The sequence below is a fragment of the Ambystoma mexicanum genome, chromosome 11, assembly GCF_040938575.1.
Source record: "Ambystoma mexicanum isolate Mex_15411 chromosome 11, UKY_AmexF1_1, whole genome shotgun sequence".
NCBI lineage: Eukaryota > Metazoa > Chordata > Amphibia > Caudata > Ambystomatidae > Ambystoma > Ambystoma mexicanum.
In genome coordinates this window covers 311572413-311598265 of record NC_090934.1, presented here as the reverse complement: position 1 = coordinate 311598265, position 25853 = coordinate 311572413, and the positions used below count along the sequence as shown (strand labels likewise).

At 46.5% G+C, this 25853-nt stretch overlaps 1 protein-coding gene across 1 annotated transcript in view; it reads right to left on the bottom strand.

The window, feature by feature from the left end:
- Positions 1-25853, bottom strand: part of SERINC2 (serine incorporator 2) — a 308632-nt gene that overhangs the window by 43174 nt on the left and 239605 nt on the right. The window contains exons 8-9 of the mRNA XM_069623045.1: positions 20836-20974; positions 19615-19827 (exon numbers count right to left, since the gene is read on the bottom strand). Coding sequence (XP_069479146.1) covers positions 19615-19827; positions 20836-20974 — 352 coding nt within the window. The remainder of the gene's footprint in view (positions 1-19614; positions 19828-20835; positions 20975-25853) is intronic.

Below are 25853 nucleotides of genomic sequence, written 5' to 3'. Positions count from 1 at the left end.
TCATGGGCTACCTTCCAAGATCATTTCTGACATATCCCAGTTCTGGAAACAGTTATGTCGTATACTAGGAATCCAACGTGCCTTGTCTTCGGGTTATCACCCACAGACCAATGTTCGTTGCTTTGCCACAAAGGTCCAGGATGATTGGTCACTTAATACCCGTGGCCGAATTCGCATACAATAATTCGGATCATTCAGCTATCAAAACCAGTCCTTTCTTCTGTAGTCAAGGATTTCATCCTTCAGTCCTACCGTCCATTCTTCCACACCCTACCCCAGTTTCTGCGGTTGATTCCTGGATTGAAACACTTATTAATGTGCACAAAGAAGCAAAGGAACACCTAGAAAAGGCCCGAAGAGACGTTAAACATTATGCTGACTCCAAAAGAAGACCTGGGCCTTCCTATTCAGTAGGCGATAAAGTCTGGTTATTCTCGAAACTCCTTCCCTGTCACCTACGACCAAATAAATTGGCTCCCAGGTATTACGGGCCCTTTTCTATAAAAGAAATCATCAATCCAGTGGCCTTTAGACTCCAACTACCAGAATCATGGAAAAGGATCCATCCAGTCTTCCACACCTCTCTGCTAAAACCATATGTTCAGCCCTCTCAAACTGCTCCAAGATCTCCCCCAGTGATTGTCAATGACCAACTCGAATAGGAGGTCTCCAGAACCTGTGACTCTAGGTACCGACGTGGTCAATTACAATATTTGGTCGAGTGGAAAGGTTATCCTCCCAGTGAGCGCACTTGGGAACCCGTGTCAAACATGAATGCCCCCAGGTTGATTCGAAGATACCATCTTATCCATCCAGGCAAACCCAGAGGACCTGGGCTTCAGAGGAGGCATACTGTCATGAACCGTCTACGTCCTTTCTGGACTTCGTGGTCCCTGACTCATAGGGGATTGAATGCAGTAATCCTTCCAACATCAGCGCCTGCTACGGAACGCTGCTTGCCAGTCCTTGCGCTCCACGCTCTGCGTTCTACTAAACAGACAAGCCCCCGCGGCTCTGCGCGTCTCATCTATACCGCTTGCTGTAGTTGGACGTGTGTTGCCGGAGTTCGCTCGGGGCTTTCTTCTGAATCCTGTTTCCCGGTTCCTTGAATCCCCCTTCCTTTCCTCAAAACTTACCTTTGAACTTCCTGGATTTTCGCCCGCTCTCGGGTCACAGCGTTCCGTGTCTCCGAGCTCGGACATTGTTCCTTCCTGGTCTCTGTCCTGGACATCTGAACGTATCCTGGAGTTGGATTGTAATCCTCACGCTGGAATCCGAAGACCAGCACACTGGTTTATACAAATCCCGGACTGTGCGAAAGAAGTCACCAAAGAAGGTCTCAAGCAAACAAAAAGAGGTGAGAAGGGGAGAGACTTGTGACAGCCAGTTTGTTGTCCATGGTAGATGCCACAGACAACTGGTGGAGATGCAGACACAGTAGGGTCCCCTTATTTAAAAAAAAACTTTTTATTGTAAGATTCACGTCTTATTGCAACCATCAACACAGTACTACATATATATCTATATATGGGGCATAAGAAAACAGAATACATAAGTATACATCAACGCAGTGAGATCTGTTCCAGCCATAGTTCAAAAATGTCCCTAGCACTTAATGCAAACAGAGGCCCTGAACCAGTCAGTTTTGTCTCCACCAACGGCGACTCTGAGCTTTGCTATGACAAATAAGCCACCAAGGGGTTCCGTATATTGTTTCCCACAGAGGGAGCCAAACTCCTTGTCAATGTCACTTATTCAAATAAGGTTGTCCAGCCAGGCTCCTACACCAGAGGGGATTGGGCTGGTCCATCTCATAAGTATGCACCTCCTAGCAACTATCATACAAGTTGTCAACTGTTTCCAATAGCCTTTTCGTGCTCCTGGAAGCCAACCAAACAAGCAACATAACAGGTCGCAAGGTACCACTCGGTCAAGCATATTCGAAATTACCCGTTCCACCCCTTCTCCCAGAAGTCCCACAGCTTCGGGCACACCCACAGCATGTGAATAAAATCAGCAGATTCCGCATGACATCTGGCACATCTGTCGGACCTGTCATGATTGAATAAGTGGAGTCAGGCAGAAGATAAGTATACCCTATGTAGGGTTTTGAATTGAATTAGATGAAGTCGCGTATTAAAAGCACCACAATGCATACAATCGCAAAGCATATTCCACTGCTTATACGTAAAGGCATATCCCACATCACCCTCCCAGCATGTTCTACATTTCAGAGTCTGGGTGAGATGGGTTTCGGGGGGTTCGGGAGGGGATTCGGTGTTGAGTTCTTTTGGATTAACCCATACACTGTGGACACCACATACCTTGCCAGGGCAGACCTGAGGGGATACTGCAGCACTGGTAGTCTCGAAGGCATCTTCTGAAACCCCAGTGACCATTGCCGGAAAGCAGCACTCATTTGAAAGTACTGCAGCCTACGGCGGAGGCCAAACCCCATTTTAGCAATTAACTGTTCCTGGGACACAAAAACACCATCGGGGTACAGATCAGCCATGCAGTCAATTCCCGCCCCTCTCCACTCCAGCACCAGAACTGCATCAGATGTCGGGGGCAAACATTCACATACCATGGCTGAAGACCCGGGTCAAAAGGGATGTCGACCCGCAATCTCCTCAGGAGTCTGTTCCATGAATGCAGCACACACACCACTGGGTCAAATTCACATTTATCTAACACTTTCCTCGATAGCAAGGTCCCCTGCTGTGCATGAGGTTGCATGGAGCAATTCTCAATTCGCACGTGTGGATAGGAGGCCCCACCCAGCATCCAGTACGACACAAACTGGACCTGCACTGCCAGAAAGTAAACTTCTTACCCCAGGCAAGGACCATCAAATCATGCCAGCCGAACTAATAGGGTCTTCAGCTCAGCAGAAAATCTCACCCCCAGGCCATAAGCGCACATTCTGAAAAAAATACAGTAATTTGGGACAACCACCATTTTTTGCAATTGCTACCCGACCAAATAGCGTCAATGGAAGCCTACACCACGTTTCCACTCTCTCTAAGGTTTGGAGGTATTGAAGAAGGTTATGCTCCAAGAGGGACCCAGCTTTCCAGCTCACTTTCACACCCAGGTACACCACAGAGGTCTGCTCCCATCTATAATCCCCTATAACAACTGGCCTGGTAGTCGAATCGCTAAGCAGGAACAGGATCGACTTCGTCCAATTTACCCTGAACCCGGAGAATCGGCCAAATTTCACGACCTCATGGGACAACGGCTGTAGTTTGGTCAGGTCGGTCTCTTAGATACAAAATCGCCATCGTCCACATATAAGGACACTAACTCCCTAGCACCACCCATCGCCAGTCCCCTCGCAATATGGAACCTCTGCAGACGAGCCGCTAGCGGTTCTAACGCAATTGCAAAAAGGAACATTGATCACGAGCACCCCTGCCTGGTCCTGCTACCCAAGTCAAAAGCTTTAGACCGCTTTCCAAACAACCCAATTCTAGCAATTGCACCCGCATACAAGAGGCGCAATGCTTTCAAATAGCCTTCGGAATGCCGACCTGGCGCAGTACCATAAAGAGACAACTCCATTCCACTGAATCAAGTGCTTTTTCCATATCAAGCAGCGTGGCAACCGCATGCACCTTGGGATCAATTTGAGCCAGTATAGCAAAAGTCTACGCAGGTTCAGCGAGGTCTACCTCCCTGGTATAAAACCCTACTGATCCACATGCACAATATGAGAGACAAATGGGAGTAGTCGGGCAGCCAATACCTTAGCAAAAATGTTAGTATCCAAGTTTAATGATGAGATGGGACAGTAAGAAGCACAGTCCTGCGAGTCTTTCACAGGTTTCATAGTAGCGTCACCACTACCTTGCGCCACGTAGGTGGGAGCTGTCCCACTTCCATCGCTTCCTCCCATACCAACAACAAGTATTTAGCCACCTCCGGGCCTTAATAAAATTCTGCTGTTTTCCAGTCAGTACCTGAGGGTTTAGCAGTAGGCATGGCACCAAACGCCATCAAAATGTCACTTTCCGTAATCAATGATGGCAACACCTTCCTCTCCCCTTGACCCAGCTTTGGAAGGGATGCCCCCTGCAAATATTTCTCTAGCTCACACAGAGCCCCGTGTCGCTCTGTGCGTACAACCGTTCATAATAGTTTCTAAATACCTCCAGAATCGCGTCTGGTTCCACTATAACATGCCCATCAGAATCTCGGAGTGCAGCAATATCTGCGGCATCTCTTTCCCTGGGAAGGATGCGGGCAGGAGTCAGCCCGATCTACCATCCTCACCATATTGGCGAGCCATAGCTGGACAGGCAAGGTATTTACTGCCAGATCATTCAAGTGGTTCTGAGCGGCCCACAACCCCATCCTAGCCTCAGCATCTCCCGCTGATTCAACTTTTATGAATGTCTGATCTCAATTTCAGCCTCAGCCAGCTGTCTCCCTATCTCCTTCAACACCCCAAATTCAAGAGACATACATCTCCATGCAGGGCCATCTTGAAAGCTTCCCAAACAGAGTTCATTGAGGACACTGATCCCAGGTTTTCCTGAAAATATAACTTAACAAGCTGTGTCACTTCTCCACAAACCACTATATCAGACATCACCATTGATTTAAACCACCAGTAGGGCCTAGACGTCACTCCCTCGACCTGCATCTAAAGGACCAAAGAACCAGCGAGTGGTCCAACAGCGTTCTCAGGAGTAGAAAACAATTAACAGTCATGCGTACCATCGATGGGCCATCCAGAATGTAGTCTAAACGGGAGGACGTGCCTCCCTGGTTGGGCACAACACTGGGTCGCCGACCACCTCCGGGCTCCACGGCACAGCCAGAGAGCACTCTCGTCAGCTGCTATGGAGCAGACGACTCCTTCACCAGGATACAGCTCCCGCCGCCTTAGTACCAATCCGCTCACGGAGAGTCACACACACACGGGCGAGCGGTATCCTCTACAGTGTCACGCCAGTCCATCGAGCACCAGCCTGCAGCTGGCACGCAACCCCATTTCTCACCCCACAGCCGGGTCACCAGATAGCCATCTCATCCGGAATTGCAAAATGATCCTGCCATGCCTGAGGCTCATACAGCACGTATCCACAGCAAACTCGCTGCAGTTGGGCGGTGGGCATAGAGTGTGGCATCCCCTGTGCGCCAGTGTCTCATGGAGCGCAACAGAAAAGGCCCATCTCGGTCACGAGCGACCCCTCTAGGTCCCCTAGCGCATGCAGAGCTCACTGGGCTCCCGTGCACCCTCTCCAATACAAACGAAACTGGTGCAGACCTCAAAACTCACTTCCTACCCTACCCCCAAAATGTACAAGCTTTCAGCACTCAAAATACGCTTTGCATATGGACTGTTGCCACTTTTATTCCGCAATGGTGGCCACACAGACCTCTTCCCATTGACACACAACTTCAAAGAGAAAGCTTTAGATCGGATCAGCAATTGCTCGACCCATAGTCCATCCCAACCGTGCTTTCCAAGAAGAGCTGCGTTAGTCCAAACAGTGCTTCCCCCAACGACATTGTGGCAAACTGTTTTCCATGCTGTAAATTAAGTATTGTGATTCAATGCTGTCCTCCGAAGTGAAAGCGGGTGAAGCCAGGAGCCGACACAGCGCTTTACACTCAGTGTAATGTGTTTGGCTGGAAAAAACTAGTAATACAATGTACCTCATCAGAAATACATTCTGTTATAGTGTTTTCCAGCTGTGGAGAAACCAAACAGCTAATTACAGGTTTCGTCCGACACCTTTGCATCACCCCTTTGCTCATGCACACTGCTTGGGACGACAGCTGTGTGATTCTTGCTCCTTGTGGCGGTTCCTTCTCCGGTCACAGGTTTCTGGTGCTCCTGGGACAGCACAGCAACTTGTGGCTGAAGCATGCAACAGATAGCTGCTGAGACGTTCACCTGCACGCAGGGGGACACAATCAAGCATAGCAACCAACTGCTGGCGGCACTGGCCCTTCCTCCACAAGATTGGGCAATACTGGTGCCGGGTTTGTAACAACTGCCATTACTTTTTTCACCAAGCAGGAAGTGGGGTTTGTTTCGATCTATCCATTTCAGACTTCAGCACACGTTAAACATTTGGCTTCTTTACAGGATGTCTGCATTGCCACCACTTTCATTGGATGGTGCACTGCCACCTAAATGGGGTCACTAATCAGCTGTGTATTCCTCTGCTCCAGATGCTAAAGTGAGAAAAGTTACCTTACGAAACAATGACCCGACATGTTGCCAAATGCTAGTGTTCGCGAGTGTCTGTATCCTGCGTGTGATCTAGACGTGCCAGTTGGACTACTCCAATAAAAAGTGGACAAGCCCGATTCCTATGCAGTTGCTGCCCAGACAAACCCACATTTAAAATCAAAAATGATCTGCTTTCTGTGTTCAGCGCGCGCCCGTCCCCACATACCCAAACCTCTGCCCTTGCCCGCACCATAGTAAACCATTTTTTTTAAAGTGCATCATGCAGTATAATTAAGGATACATCTCACTTTGCACAGGAAAAAACGAAAACGTTACCCAAATTTGTTAACTACTTTTACGTCAAATGCGAACACTTGTGTGACAAATTTGGCAATGTTTAATAATTTCCATGCTGAAAAGGATGTTGAATAAAACATTTTTTTGCATGGAGCTTATGTATTGCACAATATATCAAAGTGGTCCGCATCGATTTGCGACTTTCGGCATGCACCCACACATTTCAATAAATCGCAGTAGCCAAACTCAAGAAATTCACTTTTAAGGCCCCAAAAAAAAAAGTATCAACGTTTCCGACATCTGCAGTAGATGCGGAAGTCTAAACAAAAGGAAGATTATATCGGCAAACAGAATTCGTAAACTTAATTCTTTATTTTTCTTATTTTTTAAAACGCAGACCTAGCTTGAGACCATCGGAGCACTGTACATGGTTTTGGCGACCAGTGTTTGTGCTGGAGCTTTTAACAGTATATTTTAGCGCAGCACTGCGAGATGCGTTTTGTACATCCATTGGGTTTAGTCCATGGTCAGGTGCTCTTAAAGCCAATTTGAGAAAGTAGTGAAATTGGAGAATTGTGGGGCATTTCGAGTCGATGCTGGGATCGAATTCCAGAGGGCTGGTGAATGACAAGCAAAGGATTGTTTGCAGGTCCTCCTCTTTGGGAACTAGTTGCGATTCAAGCTGGTTGGTCGATTTGCTTTGCAAGGAGCACGTGCCACCAGATATTTGGAGATTAGCTGTCAGGTACACTTGTGTGCTCCTCATGAACAGTATCCTGGCCTGGAGAAGAAGCAAATGTAGCTTGCATAGGATTGGGGTGATGTCAGGAGAAGAAGCAAATGTAGCTTGCATAGGATTGGGGTGATGTCAAATTGCCACACACGCATAAGACGACGTTACAGCAAATAAGACTTGCTACAGCGTGGTGGACTGCGTTAAGGGGCGCCAAAGGGGAGCATAGTAAAAGACTGCGCCAAGCCACTATCCCCCCACACCCCCTCTTATGGCAGCCATCATCAACTCGTCATTCGCCTCCTTCCTGCTTGGTCCCACCAGCCCTCAAGGAATCCTGGATCTCCCCCTTCTCAAAATACCTTCCCTTGACCCTGCACTTCCCACCAACTACCGACCTATTACTACTGTCCCATTCCTGCTAAAAATCATCAGAGTCGCCTCCTGGAAAATCCAGAATAGCTAGAATCTCATCAAATCCTTGATAATAGGCAATCTGGATTCTGCCCAAAGCACAGAAACGAGACTGCACTGGATCTCAAGAACCAGCTAGACGCCTCATTGACCAGGGTAATCTCTGTTCTACTCTTACACCTGTGACCTGGTTGATCAAACACACACTTTGCTGCCACCTCAAATTTATTTATATGAACGTTTATAACACGCAACATCCGAGCCCATATCTTAGTTGACGTAGCCAAACAGATTGCATCATTCCTCGTCGACAGAACTTCAGGTCTTTGCTGGCGAAGCACCCACGCACCCAACTCTGAACACTTCTGGTGTACCTCAAGGATCCTGCATCTCCCCCACCCAATACAATATATACAACCAAACACCTCTTCGACCTCGACTCGGCATATCCTACACCAACTATGCAGACGACGCGCAAATCCTTGTCCCTCTCACAGGTGACTACACTCAGGACACTCACACCAAGAAAGACAACGGACTAATAACCGAGCCGTTCACCTGACATGCCCCAACAACAGGGTCAGGCAGAGTCAGGCAATTACCGATAAATACACACACCCGACAGCAGTTTCCCTTCCCAGCAGGGATAAAAGGCAGAGCACGAAAGCACACTTTGAACAAAGCCAAACACACGAGGAAGCAGCCATTCCGGGATGGCAATTCAAACAAAGGAGAAAGGCGGTGGAAACCGAGTTGCCCTTGCCCTTTTCAAACCAGACCCGCAAAGCCTTCAATAAAAGAACGGTAAAACCAGGAATTGCAGCGGGCGGTTAGTGCGACAGCTGTCAACGGTACAAGGGTCCCTTCTGCACTAATAGCCAGGGCGGGGAAAAGAGCTTGCCGCCGTGGTACCGTCCTGGACTTTAGCAGAAGAAAAGCCAACGAGTTCAGCACAGCCGGTGAGTCGGAAGAAACTGATAGTGGACTGAACTGTGATGAGGTTTTGCGTAAAGAAAAGTAGATTATAGACAAAGGTCTTCTGTGAACAAACGAGGTACCAGGGTTAGAGTGGTCCGGCACCACGTGGGCGCTCATTCGAAAGACTAACAAATGCCCCACTCCTGAAGGAGAATATGTTGAACTGAGAAAACTACAACCACCAAGAGGCCCTAGGGGAGACCAGCGTAAGAGGTCAAAGTGGTCATACAGAGGTTAAGCCAAATCCCTTGTACAGTCAAAAGCTTTGATACTGTGTGAATTGAAAAGTTAAAGGAACTGTGCATTGTAGTCACAAACGTTAACCCGACTGAGGGATTTCCACAGTGAGTTGACGGTCTGAGCCCGATTGATGGAAGCTAACGTTGAGAAAAGGATCGGAGCCCAGCTGAGGGGGATCCAAGGGTGAAGAGTAATCACCCGACGTGAAGATTAACAGAAGGAACTTTTCGTTTGTGTTTATAATTTCCTGGCCCTCTGAAGCAAGAGACTTTGTATGAAGGAGATTTGGGTGCAGAAGGCCCTGATATTGTGGAAGGGAACTGTGGGCTCGTGCCAGAGAGACCCAGAAATGTGCTGTGCTCAAGAGTCCCGTCTCGTGCTAAAAGCGTGGGGAAGGGAGACCCCGGCCATAACATCCCAACTTATTTAGTGAACACTTTTCTTGTGAACATTATCCAACACTATTTTGTAGCATAGCGGTAGGGATTGGCAACCGTTTTTTTTTTTAGTATTGGCCCTTTTTATTGGACTGACTCCACTAGGACAGTATTATTATTTGATGGTCATAGCTTGCTCCCATTTTAGATTTAGGTTTGGCGTTTATAACACCCATTTTACAGTTTAATAAACACCCCTGAACTGTGATCACTTGTGTCTGTCTTACTTTGATACCATGCCTCCCTAACACTTGTCCCTTCAACAACGATGAATGCCCCTCCCCCTCCCCCCCCTATCCCCCGAGGCGGCACTGCACTGGAAAAGAGTAGATGCACCACTGTTGATTCACCAACACTTGCAAGTTATGGCCCTTGCTGGCATAATCTGTTGGTCCTTTGTTACAATGACCCTCATATGCACGTAGCTCTGGTACTCTGGGATACATGTAGTTTGTATTTTAGCTGGAACTTTCATTCACAATCTGGATTGAAGAATCTTTTGTTTGCTACACGATTTCTCTGTTGGAATGGTTTAACAGTAAAATGTACGTTGTTACAACTCCATGGAGCCTAATTGAACTGGAAGTTTAGGTCGGGACGAATATATTTCACTTGCGTCTTGCACACCACCTGCTTTGATGAACTGAATCGAACTGTCTTGTAGCCACAAACCTTTGCGCTGGTACTACAACACGATTCTTGGACCTGGATATTTGAGAATTGACAGCATTGTAAAATATTTTGGGCTACATTTCGGTCATAGTTATTGACAGAATATTGATATATATCATCATTTCACTGTGACCACAGCTTAACGCAAAACCTGTCATGAAAATGGTCTTTCTGCCCTGGCTTCACAGTGAAAAGGCTTATCTGCACCTCTCCTTGCAGTATGCCTGCATTTTCAATCTGACTGCTGGGTTGTGCTAATCTGCCTCATGCTTCATCTTCCTAGTTCCTAATATAAAGCACAACCAGCACAAGAAGGTAAGCTTTATACAGGTTTAAGCTTGTACGTAGCAACCCATAGGACAGCCTCTTCACACCAACAATGGACCTCTAACTTCCTCAACCAGAACAGAGCTGCAATCCCCATTCACTTTCCATATTCCATTCCCTGCTCCAAGATACATCATAACGCAACTTATCTCCTTCATTTAACATATCCTTTTCACCAGTGGAATCCTATTCTTGTTCTACACCTGACCACCTCTCACAGCACCCTTCATCACACTCAATTTACACAGGTTCTGAATACAACAAATCCCCCTCCCTTCTTACCACACTATTCTCACCCAATCTCCAGACTGATCCAACAACTCCTTTTTCCCCCCTTCTTCTTATTCTCCTTCAACACCCACCTCTCTGTAACCTTTAGTTTTCCTCTCAATTCATCCACCACACAATCCAATTTGCTTGCTCTTGTGGCAGGTGGTGGAGATGCACACAACGAATTCAAAGAGGCTCTTCAAAAATTAGATACGCACTTTAACTCCAAGACAAGCACCATTCTCGAGCGTTACAATTTTGGAGTGCATGTACAGAAACAAGAAAAGTGTTGAAGAGTATGTTACTGTTCTTTGCCATCTGGCGCTTTACTGTACGTTTGGTAACTCGTTTGAGGAGTATATTCGAGATCAATTCATGACCCATTAGCAATACAATTAGGGAGGAGTTTTGGTTGAAGGATGAACTGACCCTTGACTAGGTTCTAGACGTTGCTAAGCATGTGGATCACTTCTTAGCATGTGTGGCGAAATTGACCAAAGCAGAAAGCAAAGAAGTTTAGTTTGTGGTTTTAAAGGTTTCTGAAAGAAAGCAGAAGACAAAAGAAGTCTCACAAGGGTGTAGTGGAGAATAAAGGTGCTTGAGTGAAGAGTCAAAAGGGAGAGGAACGTTTATGCTTCCGTTGTACCAGTGGGCCACATGTTGCTGCTTCCTCACCGAGGAAGGTTCTGTATGTGACGAAGGAGCAAGGATCTTCCAAAGATGATGGGGACTCCCTTATTGAAAATATTACTGTTAATGTTGTACAAGGGGTAGATGAGGAGGAGTGAGAGAGTCTGGATGCTCCAGTTTGTGTGAATGGCAAGGAGGTATCTATGATGGCTGACTCTTGAGCAAAGATTTATTTTATGTCCAAGGATGTGTTCAAGTGAGTAGTGGGAATTGATGTCCGGAACCTACTCAAGGCGGATGTAAACCTGCAGTTTATAATCTTGATACGATTGAGTTGTTGGGGCATTACGATGCAGAGTTTGGTTTTAAAAGTAGACATGTGTAATGACCTCAGCACTTACCCTATTACACAGACAAAAAGTTCTTGGACTCAGGAAGGCAATAATGTACACTTAGACCATTAGTTGGAAAATAATTGTCTCTTTACAGGCCCTTTATTCACATTCTATTAGTACACATATTACTACAAAATAAATGCAACTGGTTATACATGAATATATGGACAAGAATAAACAATAGGTATACATCACTGTTCGTGAATTTGTAGGAGAAAGCTTCATCTCGGACACGACAACACCACCCAGTCCCGGGCAGGTAGGCAGAGGGATCACGCATCAACTAACAGGGTCTGGAGTGGAGCGTCCTCCCTCTCAGTGAGACAACACCCGGGGATCCAATTCCCAATCACCTTGTGGGGATTGCCCCTCTTATTATGGAGACAAATCCCAGCGCCTCATAAGTTGCAGACTGTCCCCGGCCGAAGGACAGACAGCAAGCATGGGAGGCAAGAGTGGAAAAATCCAGACAGTGGAAAAACCTAGCTTGTGTCTCGTGCTCTCGTTCCCAGAACCCCTTATCAATGCACCTGCACATCCCTGACTCCCCTCTCGGCTCGTCCTTGAGCGAACAATACAACTATCCTCCATAGTGAGCTCATCTGCTTCGTGCTACAATATTGCCACCATTACAGAAATTCTGTCTACCTTCTAAATGAGCGCAATGAAAGTCTACATTTTTGCGAGGTTTGGAAGTGAATGTCCAAAATGGCCGCGCACCGACACCATGTTTAGCTCATTTTCGCACACACACTACAACATGCCGAAGGGAAAGCACATGTACCGAAGAGGCGCAACCCTGTTGGGATGGCGTGATCGAAAGCAAGTGCGCATCAGATTAGACCCAAATGTGTCTGACCAAGTGTTGCAAGTTGGTGGTGAGGTATGTGTAAAATTTAAAAAAGTATTCAGGAAGGGCGCAGGGAAGATTAAAAGTGACAGTAATGAAGCAGTTACTGAATAAAAGAGAAGACTTCACATGGAGTGATACATGTGAAAGAGAACTTTGTGGTATATTAAGGAGGAAATTGACCTGGCACAGGCCTTGACATGTTTCGACACACAAAGGCAAAGTGTGATCATTGTGGATACGAGTGATAATTGTGTGGGAGAGGTTTTATCACAAAGGAGAATGGTGCTGAGGAGATTATTGCTCGTGCATCTAGAGTGTTAAGAGGGCCTGAGAAAATGTATTCTGTACTGGAAAAGGATGCTTTTGCTTGCCATTGGGTCGTGGAGAAATTTCACAATTTCGTGTGGGGAATGGATTTGTGATACGGATGAACCATAAACCTCTCAAATGTATCTTGGCTCAATCCTTTTGACTTAAAAGTGTCTTGACGAGTGACAAGGATACAAAGTGACAAGTTTGATGCGGAGGCCACTACAGGACACGATAATGTATTGGCGGATCATTTTTCATGACTGGGAGGTCAAGCCAAAGAGGAAGGTGAAGGAGAGGAGATTTCGGACATGGTCTTAGTGAACCATGATTAAGGAGGAGTGGTTGGAGGATGTGAACAATGACAAGGTCTCAGTTTGTGTCAAAGGATATGTTGAATCAGGGTTTCCTATTATAGGATTGTTGAGCCAGAGTGAAAGGTCCTTTTGGGAGGTGTGTGATGAATGGAATTTAGTGGATGGTTCGCTATATCGCTGGGAGCATGTAGATGTTCCTTTGGCCATTCGGAAAAGTATTGTAGATTTGGTGCATGAGGGACATGTTGGAGTCACCCGTACAAAGGCAGTACCGAGAGGAGAATATTGGTGGCCTGGTTTGGACTGAGATCTAGAGAGCAGACTGGCCGATTGTGTGGAGTGTGGTAGAGCAGGTAAAGGAGAGGGAGCAAAGATGCAACCTTACATGGGAGGTAAATGTACCTAGTAAGGTTTGGAACAACTTGGCTATGGACATGATGGGTCCAATCGAAATGGGAAGTGGTTAAGGAAAATGTATTATGGAACTCATCGATTTGTTTTCTCAGTGGACAGAGTATAAAATTGGAAGCGAGACTAGTGGCGAGATGGTAGCTGAATTTGTGCAGGAGGTGTTTGCGAGAGAAGGTGTACCTAATAGCATACTCACTGACAATGGGATAGTTTACTGGTGGCGGTTTCCAGGAGTATTGAGGTGTGGAATAAAATATAAAAAGTCAGCATTATAATCACCCGGGAGGAAATGGCATGGTGAAGAGAACAAATTGATTTTTTAATTGATGCGGTCCAGATGGTGGGTGCATGCGGCAAGGATAGGAGAGTGGCGGTGCAGGAGAGATTGTATGCATTGCGTATGCCGCTGCACAGGATTACAGGTGTGAGTGCATTCGAAATGATGAGGGCAGAAGGCTAACATGAAAGTGGTTCCATTTGGCCTCGGCAGGTCCAGGCGATGCCATAAAGAAAGAGGGTCCAGGCACACCAGGCATAGCCACTCTGAAATCACACTCACTTCACAAGCTGTACACTTCCAAACAGTGGGACAAGGTTGAGCACTGCAGAGGAATGCGGATTATCTCAAATGTCAACATTCTTGAGTGAATAGTGAAAGTGAAATGTTACTGTTAATCCTGACACAATCTCTTAATCTCGCTGTTATACAATTGCCTGGTGCTATGCCATAACTTTCTTCTCAGCACACTTCAGTCTAAATAGCCTAAATCAAAGAAAACCTTCACTTTCAGCTGTGACGGCACCGCAGCGTTAACACTGGTTGCCCTGGCAACCCATACAAAGATGGCCGCTGCACATTTACTACAACGCAAGGTCCTTTTTTCTTCACTCTGTGAGCGCTCGCCCTTGTGAAAGGTATTTGCACGATGTACTGCAGGTTGCCGGGGTAACGATCAGCAGATGAAGCTGCACACATCCCTCAACTCTCGTGCTGACAGTGCAGTCCTTCTCGCACACAAATACAAATGTCGCTTTGTGCACGAGCCGAACCCCAAATTAAAACGGGTGCCTCTCCTTACTTGTGGGCCTGTAGGGCTTTGTAGTCCTCCTGCAACCACTGCACCTCCACCAGTGACAGGACTCCCATAGTACAAAGGCAACAGGTTGGCCCATGTTCCCACAACAGGTAAGCCTGTATTCCTGCACCTCAGCAGACACCACACATGATCAGCTGCACAATCCAGCACTGAAACAGCCTCCTGTTGGCACCGGAGGTACTAAATCAGCAGTGATGAGCATGGCACAGCAGGGATCACTATAGCAACTGGTCTCATGCTGGGGGTCACGCAACTCGTTGCCATTGAAGTAAAGCACCACCAGCACAAGAACGTAAGCTTAATACGCATTTAGGATTACATGTAGCAACCCCCAGCACAGCCTCCCCACACCAGTTCTGGCTCTCCAATCACCTCAACCGGAATAGAGCTGCAGTCCCCCACAAACATTCCATTCCATTCCCTGCTCCAAGATAGCCTATTCTCTCCCAGTGGGGGAAGGAAAGAGGGGGAGAGGGGACTGTCTGGATCTAAAGTCGATCACTCCGTCCCAAGCCTCAGAACCCTGTACAGTATCATCATGTCCACTTAGATTACACCAGTCCTCAAAATGTCCCCACTCTAGACCAAGTACACATCAAGTCTGCAGCACACCATCTTTCCTCTCCGGCAACTACTAACCCAGGTCCTCTGTTTATCGGAGTTAGCAAATATCCACCAATACCAGTGTAGTGATTAACAATGTCAAATTTGCCTTGGACCACGATTTTTCATTTTACCCAGTTCGGGTACGCTACAAATTCCATAACATTTAATTTGTGGGGACAAAACTCATCCTTGGCTGCCCATCAATTGGGAGGGGGGGGGAGGGAAGAGTTGATATACAGGGTATGTTCTGCCTGCAGTGTGTCATACCCCCACCTTTCCTGCTCAGCCTCAACTTAAGAAGCACTGCCTGGGAAAACTTTGTTGCTGGGCTAGGATATCTCACCAGCCCTTGGGATTACGTTAGAGACAGCTTGACCAAATTCTCACAGTTAGTAGAGGATACTGCAAATGCCACAGCGTCCTCCTTGATTACATTATCCCCGAGAACAAGTAGCCACCTGAACAATGGTGTTGCAGAATTGTATGGCTTTAAATATGCCCCTGGCCTCACAAGGAGGCCATCTGCAACATCGTTAGTGCTGTACCTTTTTATACCAAGTTATTGAAGCAATATTACAGACATAGTTCCCGACATTCACCACTCTGTAAGCACCTTCCACACTAGCCCAAAGGCTCCCTAAACATTAGGTCTTTTGGTCAGATCGTATTCGTAAACGCTAGTCATCATAATAGGTTTGTCTTGTCTGTTAATAGAGATATTTACAAACCATCATCGAGTATTCAACACCTGCTCTGAAGTCTCACAGACTGCTCAAGTGCTTTAGGTCATGTTGCAGAAGAAATATGGTATGACATACTTGAATGCGATATTTGTTACCCCAAAGATGTATGCAATGAGACTGGAATGAAGGTCTCAAAGGAGGGGGAATTGTGGGGAAAGGGGGTCTAGAATTTAAATGTTGATGTACTCCTGCATCATAATGTCAAGTAGATGATGTAAAGTGCCATGTTCAAACCACTGTTTCTTATGCGAGGCGAGGTTTAAGGCTTCACTGCGCATGCCTAAAATGAAGGCTCTTCTCTGTGAGTAGCTATGCTCGCCTCCACATCTTTTGCTTCTGACAGGTTTCCCTTTTGGCATATGCGACCATGTTTTAGGCTCCCGCTTTCTTAGGAAAAGCGGCTTTAGTAGGCAGAGGTAGTTGCCTCTACCTGTGTGTGAACCTTTGAGGAGTATAACTCGGGAACCATCTCGGGAGGATAGGTCAGGGGCAACATGCTCGCCTTGGAAGCAAGACGACACAGAGCAACACAGGTTCGATCCCCGGGTCCGCGCTTAGTAACCTCTGGGCATTAAGCGCGTTATAAATAAACTATGATATCATATATTCAGCTTTGCTAGATGTATCACATTTTGCTGTCCTCCTGGATAACACTGCCTTGCATGTAAGAATGCAGCTAGTATCAAAGACTCGGATAGAGGGGCTTTGTTCAAGGTTTGTAACATTGTTTCAATAAGATTCCTCGCCCTACTGGACCTCCCCTTCCATTGAAATGCTGGTGTTCCTTTGGGTATAAAAGAACATTGCTTGGATGGGGTGGGGGTTTTCTCACTCGCGACAAAGTCTCGTACTGTCTTCCGTTTGTTTTGACCCGTTATTTGCCTTTTACAAATGTGTGGTTTACCAATCCATCGAAATAGTCAATCATTTTTCCACAATAGATATACATACACACACACACATTTTTATATATGGAGCAATTTGAAACATTAAATGCAGTGATTGCAACTTGGTATTATCATGTTCAATGCATTACCATGTGGGTAATCGTTGCTATGTTCATAAACAGAAATTGATGTAGTTTGTTAATTAGTTTATATTCTAGTCCAAGCAAAAACATGACTTGCATACTTCTTATTTATACTCTGACAGATGAGCACGATGGAAAAGCCGGGAAGATTGGAGACCAGTCTGCAATTTAGGCCCTTGGGTATAGACTGTTAATGTTTGGATTTCAGCAACACTTGTGGTTTTGCACGGGGTTACTGGTCCATACAGGATTGCTCATGGTTATTATATACGAGGTGCTTGGCAAAATCTCTGCAAACCAATGTTTGCAACTAATGGCAGTAAAACAACTGCAAGATCCTACGAGACCATCAAGAAAAGTCTAAAGGGATGTCACCACACTTAACTGACTCTTAAACATAGCTAGCAAGGCGTTAAAGACACCTGACCGCTACACAATGCTTTCCTTAATTACACCGTCATTCAATCAAGTGAATACAGGCAGGTTAAGACGGATATTCCAAAAAAATGGGGAATCAATGCAGGCATGTTGAAAATACTACTACTATAATATTAGCACTCAATGGCGCATATATTTGTAAACATAGGAAGTTACAAATACTAAACTTTAGGCCCCAAGCAGGGACGTGTTCAGGCCCAGTTTTGTTTTAAGCTCTCGAAGACAAACCTAAATGCCAAATTGGCCTCGGAAATATTTAAAATCGAAACAGACAACCTCCTGGAAGACCTATGCCGATCTGGTGCACCTGGAATGCATATAAATAGGGATGCAGATGCAACTGCATGATGTAGAAAAGCACTCTTATGAGAATGATCGAGGTGAACATCAAGAACCCCAAATAATCTGCTTACCCTCCTTACCCCATTGAAAGGCATCTGGAAACTAAGCCGCATGATATTAAGGTCAGAGTCTAAGTATGTAGCTCTTCCAACGATAAACCTCCATGGAAAAACATCAAATATCAATAGCTAACAGAGAAGCGCAACAAATGGAAGCCTTGAGAGGTGGATTACAGCATGGAGGCGTGGCATTTGTTTGGGACTGGAGTCTGGGGAAACAGTAAATCATCATGGTTGGGAAGATTGGAAGGTACATTCTGGAAATCTACCTTAAAAATGGCAACAGTAACCCTATACCAAGGGGTTGCAACGTTTGGCTCACCACCCGTTTTGCACTACCACTCCCATGAGGCCAGGTTTACATGGTCAATGCTGAGGGATCATGGGAGTTTTAGTGCAAAATATCTGGAGGGCCAAAGGCTGCAGACCTCTGCCCTACACAACACATCAAAGCTGAAGTAGGTGTTCCTTCATTAGCCATTGCAGCCAAATGTAGATCGGTAACTCAGTATTTCCACATGATAAAAGATGATGACACTTTACAGGATGGTTCTAGGGATGGAAGTTGATTGGGAAGTGGGGCATACCCCGTGCCAAGAACTTGCCAATGGGACAACTGCAGAGTGCCAGCTCACCTACCGGGACAGAGGCAGCAATAGTGGCAACCACAGGTGGCACTTACGGTACAAACGAAGGCACCGGCAAGCAGGCAATACTTTCAGCCTCCCCGGACATATAGGTCATTCATTGCCATGTGTTGCTGACAATGCGTTACCACTCCAGTAGATTCAAGTTAGTTTGCCAATAGGACCATAGCATGAGTGTGCATTCAGACAGCGAAACAAGTGAAAGTCAAAGAATCCCACAGCAAATAGGTTCCTTAAGAACAGGTTTATGTCACAGCCAAGCATCCCATTACATTTTGCGTGGGTTGAACACTATGCCTTGAGTAAGACATTTTAAAATCCTTCCATATTTGCCTGGTTCACAATTTATTTCCAAGTACAAAACAGCAGTGAACAGCAGTACAGCAAGAGTTACCGAAACAGAGGAATGAAAGGGAACAGAAGTAAGCAAAAAATAAATAAATAAAAGTAACAGCTAGAGAAATGGATTCATGAAAGAAACACGCGTTTGACTATTCTGCAGAGAATGTACAGCACTTCTGTGCGATCGTTGAATGGTGCAGGTTTAAATAAGGATTACGCTACATGCGACAGGGCAGAGACCTCCTGTAGCATTTTACAAGGTTGTTTACATGTGGGCATACAAAAACGTAATATCGGTGTGGAAAGGTTTGCAAAGGTCATGTGATTTAGAAATTGAAGTTAACACCTGTGATGGTTTAAACGTTTTGCTTATATTTTATAATGTTTGATTACAGGTTATGGGGTGAAGGAATTTCAAGTGTACAAACAAACATGGCCTGAAACAGGGATCCAATCTACTGGGAGCCATTTTGCTCATACGTGTTGCTCAGAAGAGTCTTGCTAGCTTGACACCAACGAGTTACTTTGGAATGCTCACGCCAGCTCGTGCTGTACAAATATAAACATGCTACATCAACTGTGGGTTTGAGAACTGTATCAAGGAGCATTGGCACACATCTAGAAGACATTTAGAACACAACGGATTATATACGATCGACACAAAATGATAGCTTGCCTCTTACGGAGAAGTTTGAGCTGGAGCTCGCTATATTCCAGCTGCTTTTTCCCCGAGGATAGCTCCTGCCTGTTAGACGTGGGACAATAACCAGCAGCGGCTTCAAGCTCCTGTTCATCAAATCTTTATTTCAACCCCTCACAAGCGGCAATACTTACATGTACCAGTTGGTCAGGGTCATCATTATGTACAGGGATGCAAGGAGCAGGCAGACATGGAAGAACGTGTAGCTGTAGGAAACGCCATCTTCTTCGTTATCATAGGCGCGGTGCACTCCATCCTGTGGGCCTGGGTCTCCGCCTCCCAGCATGGCTGGGCTCTCCTCAGTCTGCATTATCTGGTTCACCTGAGAATTAGTGGACGAGCGAAGGCTGAAAGTAGGCAAGAGGAGAGTGAGATGAAGAACGCCCACAGAGTCACAACGCATGCGCTTTGCCAGATGTAAAGTCGGCTTTTAAACAGAAGAAACCAGTCTGTAACAGCACTGGCGCATACCAGTTTATGTGTGTGTAGACGTCAGGTAAGCGGCTAACTGGGACTTAGTCCCGAGACTGGTCAGGACTATGAGTTGACTTAAAAAGGATTAGGAGTCCTAAATTGCGTAGTTTAAAAGGATTAGGAGTCCTAAAGTCTGCTAGAAAACCATAAAGTGATTTCTGTATTATTTTTAATTATTACCAGTACAAGTTGTCATCTGTCAAAAGATTGCAATATCATAATGAGCTTCAGTTTTCACCCACATTTACCCGGGACCAGAGAGGCGTGTGCCAGTTGGGAATTATAATTTGCCTTCAGACTGTATTGCCTCGGTCAGTCCACTGCAACCGGGTTACAGAACCCGAGCTATTGTAAACTTAGCCTGAAACAAGAATCAGCAAGCAGTGCTTCGTTGTCAAAACACACTAGACCAATTAACACTAAGGCAGCCCATGCCCACTTCATGTACACGTGCATGTAATCAGATTAGCAAGGTCCACATAAAACAAAAAGATACCAAGTTAAATATTTAACATTTGGAAATGAAATTAAAGAAGGGAGGGAGAAAAAGAAAATAGAAATGAGAAAAAGGGAATCCAGATGAAGGGAAGAAGGGAGAAGCTACATTAACTGAAGGATTCTAAGCACTGAAATCCACAGGGACAGCCGAATCCAAGCTCCCATATTCACCATGCGAGGTGTACAAAGCCCTGGAGGAAGCATCTGAAAGTAGGATTCTATTCACATTACACATTACACGTTACACGTGTGGCCTCTGGAGGCGCTGCCACCTGAACAGGTGGCTCTAGATTTACAGGTGGAAAGGAGCTCTCATGACTAACTTCCTGGGTCAGACTTGGTCACCCTGGAGAGCACCACATGATCCCTTGATCTGCGCTTACCTGATAAATAGCGTACACAGGATGAAAATGACCAATCCCACGATGCTGGGGGCATCCCACCACTGTACAGCTTGCCCCCCAGGAGAGGCGGTGGGATTTGCTGCTGCTATAGCCAGAAGGGTTGGATTGCAAATTTTGTCTGAAAGAGTGGAAAAAATTGTTACAACCAAAAATGCAATTGAGCAATTCTAAGTGGCAACCAATTAACAATTGTCAAGAAATACAGCGGCACATTTTGAAGTGTCATGCTTCCTTTTTTGGATAAATCCTCATCACTATATGGAAGAAACATTAAGCATGGTGTATTGTAGAAATTCCACAATATGACTACCTGCGAAGGCTCTTCTAGCATTCATAATTTAAGGTTACCAGGCTGATCTGGAAATGCAGTCCGATAGGTAATGGAGTATGTTCTAATTTTTAGAACAGGGCGATTTTGGCCGCTGCAAAATTGGCTTTGTAGCCGAATTGACCAGCGTCAATTCGGCCGCGACCAATTGTGCCACGGCCAAAACGTATACATCCTAGCACCAGGGATGACATTTTTCAGAGTAAGATTTAATGTGTTAGTCGGCATTGTGTAAACGTTAATTTGTAACAGTGCCACCCAAGGAAGTGCATCAGATGAAAATGCCACGGGCTCTCCAATGTTATGAACATTTCAATGTTAGCATGAAAGCATGACCAAGTAAAATCGCTTAAAAAAATATTCAGGACTCGATGGGCGTTCTCTACTATACGCAGCCGGGGAAGGCCACTCTGCCAAATCAGAAGGCTGGATGAAAGGGGGCGAGAATGCACTGTATACCGCCCGTTCTTTCCAGCCACTAAAGGCCCTTCCCCAGGTGGCAAAATCTTGATTGTGGGGCGGCAACAGGGAACCTCTACCTGTTGCCCCTTTACCTTTCCCCTCTACCCCCCAAAACAAAAATGACTTTCCCCACCCCTTCCCTGCTGGACTGTAGCTTTCTGCTCCGGTCCCCATTGCTCCTCCCACCCGCAGCTGCCACCATAGAAATGTTAGTCCCTTTTAGGCAGCCAACCATCCAGCCCCCTGCCCATTCGAGAGATTAGCGTCATGCAATACACGCAGCCCACCTCCCAAAAGGAGTTTGCCTGGGGTGCGAATAGCTATCACTGCATCGTCAGGGGTGCATACAGGGCCATTAACGGCCCGCCTGCCTAGTCTCGGGCTGGCGGGCCATTACGGGCCATGTATGCCCTCCGACTAGGGGATGACTGCTATATTCCGTCACAAGAGTGATGGCTAAACCAAGTAATCGGTGCACGACCTTCTCAAACAGCATAGTTGCACATTGACCGATCTGCCTTTGCAACATTGATAAGACAGCACATCTCTTAAAACCCCACTGTGCAACTTTAAGACATTAGTAATGAAGAAAGTAGCCTATGATTAAAACAAAACGATGACGCTATTCGGTTCATCAAGGCTTTGAGTTGAAAGCTTGAATGACTTGGAAAGGTCCTTTGCTCAGACAAAAAGTATGCATATGAATCATTCACAAAAAAAAACTACAGCATTTTTTCCGCTCACTATCTGGTGCTGTGTAAACTAACAGATGCAATATTACTACTGGTCTTTCATATAAAATCGCTATCACAAAGACTCCTTTATTGACCTGCCGGGAGTGGCGTTCGGGCTGGGTGAAAGGCTGAGTCAACCTAACTGGTGCCAGGGACCCAAGGTAATGTCCTATTCCCAAGGGGAGCATGCTGCGCTTTAGCTATCCTTCCAATTAAGATGCAGGGTCCACCCCCCACCCCCCCAAATAAAATCATACAAGAAATGTATTTTGGTGTAAAGAATACTTATCCAAACTGAAGGTGCTTTTAATGGGACCAATGCTTCAACTGGTCACCTGCCACAGTCAGTACCAGGAACTTGTCAAAACGGAATAGGAACGCCCTCAACCTGGGATGGGAGGAAAACCAGGGAGGAATCCAGAAAAGGTCCTACCCCAAAGGGGGGGACAGCAGAAGTTGAGATGCCCAACTTCCTGTTCCCCTCCCCAGGTGCCAGTCTATACATGTGCAATACCAATTTTTAACATCTCATACCTCTTAACGAAAGTGCTAGCCAAGTTCTCCTGCAGAAATGCCAGAGGTCGCAATCACGAGTGAAGACCATCCAGAGGACAGCAACCCATCAGCGCCCCCACACATTCGCAGACCAGGGCCAGAGAGAGCGCTAGCAGAAAAAGACAGAGCTCTGATGTGCCTGCTTTGTGCCCTAATCGATAGATGTACACAAACTGCCAGGATAAAGAAAACCAAGCAAAGAGGAGGTGCACCTGTGCGGCTGTTGCAGGTGCCACACACCAAATCTCAGCCAAGGTTCACACAGTTGCAAAACAGATGCAGCCCCCTAAGAATCCAACACAATTTACCTTAAGGGAAGCTAAACAATGGCCCCTAACGAACTCTGACACTATGCAGCATAGGCCGCCATTGTTGAAGCACGGTGGCCCCATACAAGAAAGGGTGCCAAGGCCAGATGACCAGCCAGATTGGTAGGGTGTGCTGGGGGGGGGCGGGGAGGGAGCTGCTCAGGATACAGTAACTGTGGATTGTTCAGATGAGGTCGGAGGAGAAGGTGGCAGACCAAGGCACCAGCAGGGGAAGGAGAAAGGATGCTGGATTGGAATGTGGTGTCGTATTGGTTGAGTTATGTTATTGGGCATTTGTATAGTGCCTTTTGTACCATTGGTATGATCTCAAAGCACTGTGGGTTGAATGCCCTCAGGCACCATAGTTGAGTAGGGTACTAATTAGAGCATAGGTGCACTCAGTAGGTGAGCAGCCAGTGAGGTTTACGTGGTGTGCAGCTGCTTTCTAATGTGAGGCATTGTGCAGTGGTTGCGAGATCAGTAGAATATGTGCAGCAAGGCCGAATTGACCTCAGTATCTGCATTCTGGAGGTGGTGAAGCTTGTGTATTACATTCTGTGTGCAGCTAGACCGATTTTAGTGGGGTATAGCTGTGTTCTAAAGACGGTTGATGTGTATAAGTATGTGTGCAGCTAGGCTGAACTGATCAAGGGGTATAGCTGCATTCTATTCTTTGTTGGTGGCGAGGAAAGAGTATATTGGCATCTGTGTCTGTGCGCATCGGAGGGAGACCTTTGTTTCCAACTACCTTCCAGTGCCTGCTGAAGTGACCATATCCATTTTAGAGGTTTGGTGCCTTAATTCTCTGAGAGACATTCTTAGTCTAGTGTGGAGTTAGTTCTGATTACCAGGCTTGTGCGTGGCTTTCCCTGCCTGGCAGTGTCATCAGTGTTGAGTTGTCCGATTCCAAACCTTTACTGGGCTACGGGATTGCAGGTCTATGGTCATCTCTGCGTCTGCAAGTGTTTATTGGATGACATCTTCTCATTGTGCCGTTACATCCAGTTCTGTTCTATCGGACTAACAAGTACATTCTAGATTCAATGACTGGTGCTCAGTGAACTTGAAGGTCCAGCATCAGCGTCTATGGTCATCCCTGTATCTTGTTGAGTCTGCAATTGCTTATTGGATAACACCCTCTCTTCCCTACCCTTCCTGCACCCATTTCCTCCTTTCCCGATCCCACCCACCTCCCGATTGGTGTGCTTGTTGGTCATCCCTGACCTTCCCAGTACAGCCCTCTGCCTGTGCAGCCCCTGCAGCTAAGGGCCCCCAGGCAAAGGGAAGCTCCAACAGAGGCGGCTCCAGCTAGTGTCTACAGGTGTCAGCAGGGGAAGCCAGTGGCCAGCAGTCAAAAAGCAGCGACTATTACGGTATCAGTGGCCCGGGTGAGGAATAGAGCAAACTCTCTACCCTGATAATCCTGCCACATAGCAACCTTACCTTCACTAGAATAATACTGTGATCATTAGCCTGTGCCACGCTGCAATAGCACTGTGACATTTTTGAAAGTGTTTAAATTGGATTGTGAAACCTAGGCCTTCCCCCCCCCCACTTACTGGACTCTCAGACCTAGGTGTGTTTTTCTGCGGTATTTAAACTAAATTGTGAAAGTAGTGCTGTTCTCTGGTTTTGCCTTCCTAGCAAAGCATTAATCTAGCAAACTTTTCTGCTATTGTCTGAGCTCCCTTCGTCTTGTTCAATTGTCTATTGTCTTGTCTCTTTCTCTCGTCTGCTTGCGCCCCTCCCTGTATCCTTCCCTAGTGTTCTCCCCGCCTCCCCCTTCCACCTCCTTCCTCTTCTCTCCTCTCCTCTCCTCTCCCTACCTACTCTATGATGCTCTGTTTCTCCAATCTTTTCTAAATGCTTCTATAGCGCCTCACTAAATCTGGTAGGAAGAAGTTTAAAAAGGACACCTATACCAGTGCTTCCTCCAGGCAAACGCTCACCGACATCCTCTTTGTCGTTGCCTTGCCAGACCCATGGACTCTCCATATGGTGTCTGTGCTTTCTCCTTTCTCTTCTCCCATTAATGGTGGCACCCGGTTTGAGGCCCTCCTGTCCTCCTTCTAAAGTCATCATTAATGTTTAACTGAAGGTATCGTCTTGGTCCAAGACCCTCAGGCTAACCTTCTCTTTGAAAGACGCTTCCAGCGCCTTATTAAATTTCCTTTCTCTGCTGTTCCCTCTCTTCCCTCCACGGCTTACTTACCTCCCCCTGCAGTCTCCTGCTTGGCTACCTTGCACTCTCCTCCCTCAGGCTTCTTCTACACCTCTGCAGGGCGTACCTCTGATTTGTACCCCTCCACGGAAGTCTTTCAAGTACAGCAACCACAGCAACCTTCTCCATATTGCTACTCTCAACTCTCGCTCAGCTGTCAAACACTCCTTTGACATCGGCCGCTTCCTCAGAGAACTTGACTTCGATGTGGTTGGTCTCACTGAGACATGATTCACGGCTAGCTCTGCCACAAGCTTTGACACTCCTCCCTGACGGCTACAAGATCCTCTCAGCGCCCAGGTCCAATTGTTCCGGAGGGGGTGTAGCCCTAATCGTCCCGGAGTGGATTCCTGCCTTCGTTATTCCTACGCAGGCCTACTCCTTCAAAT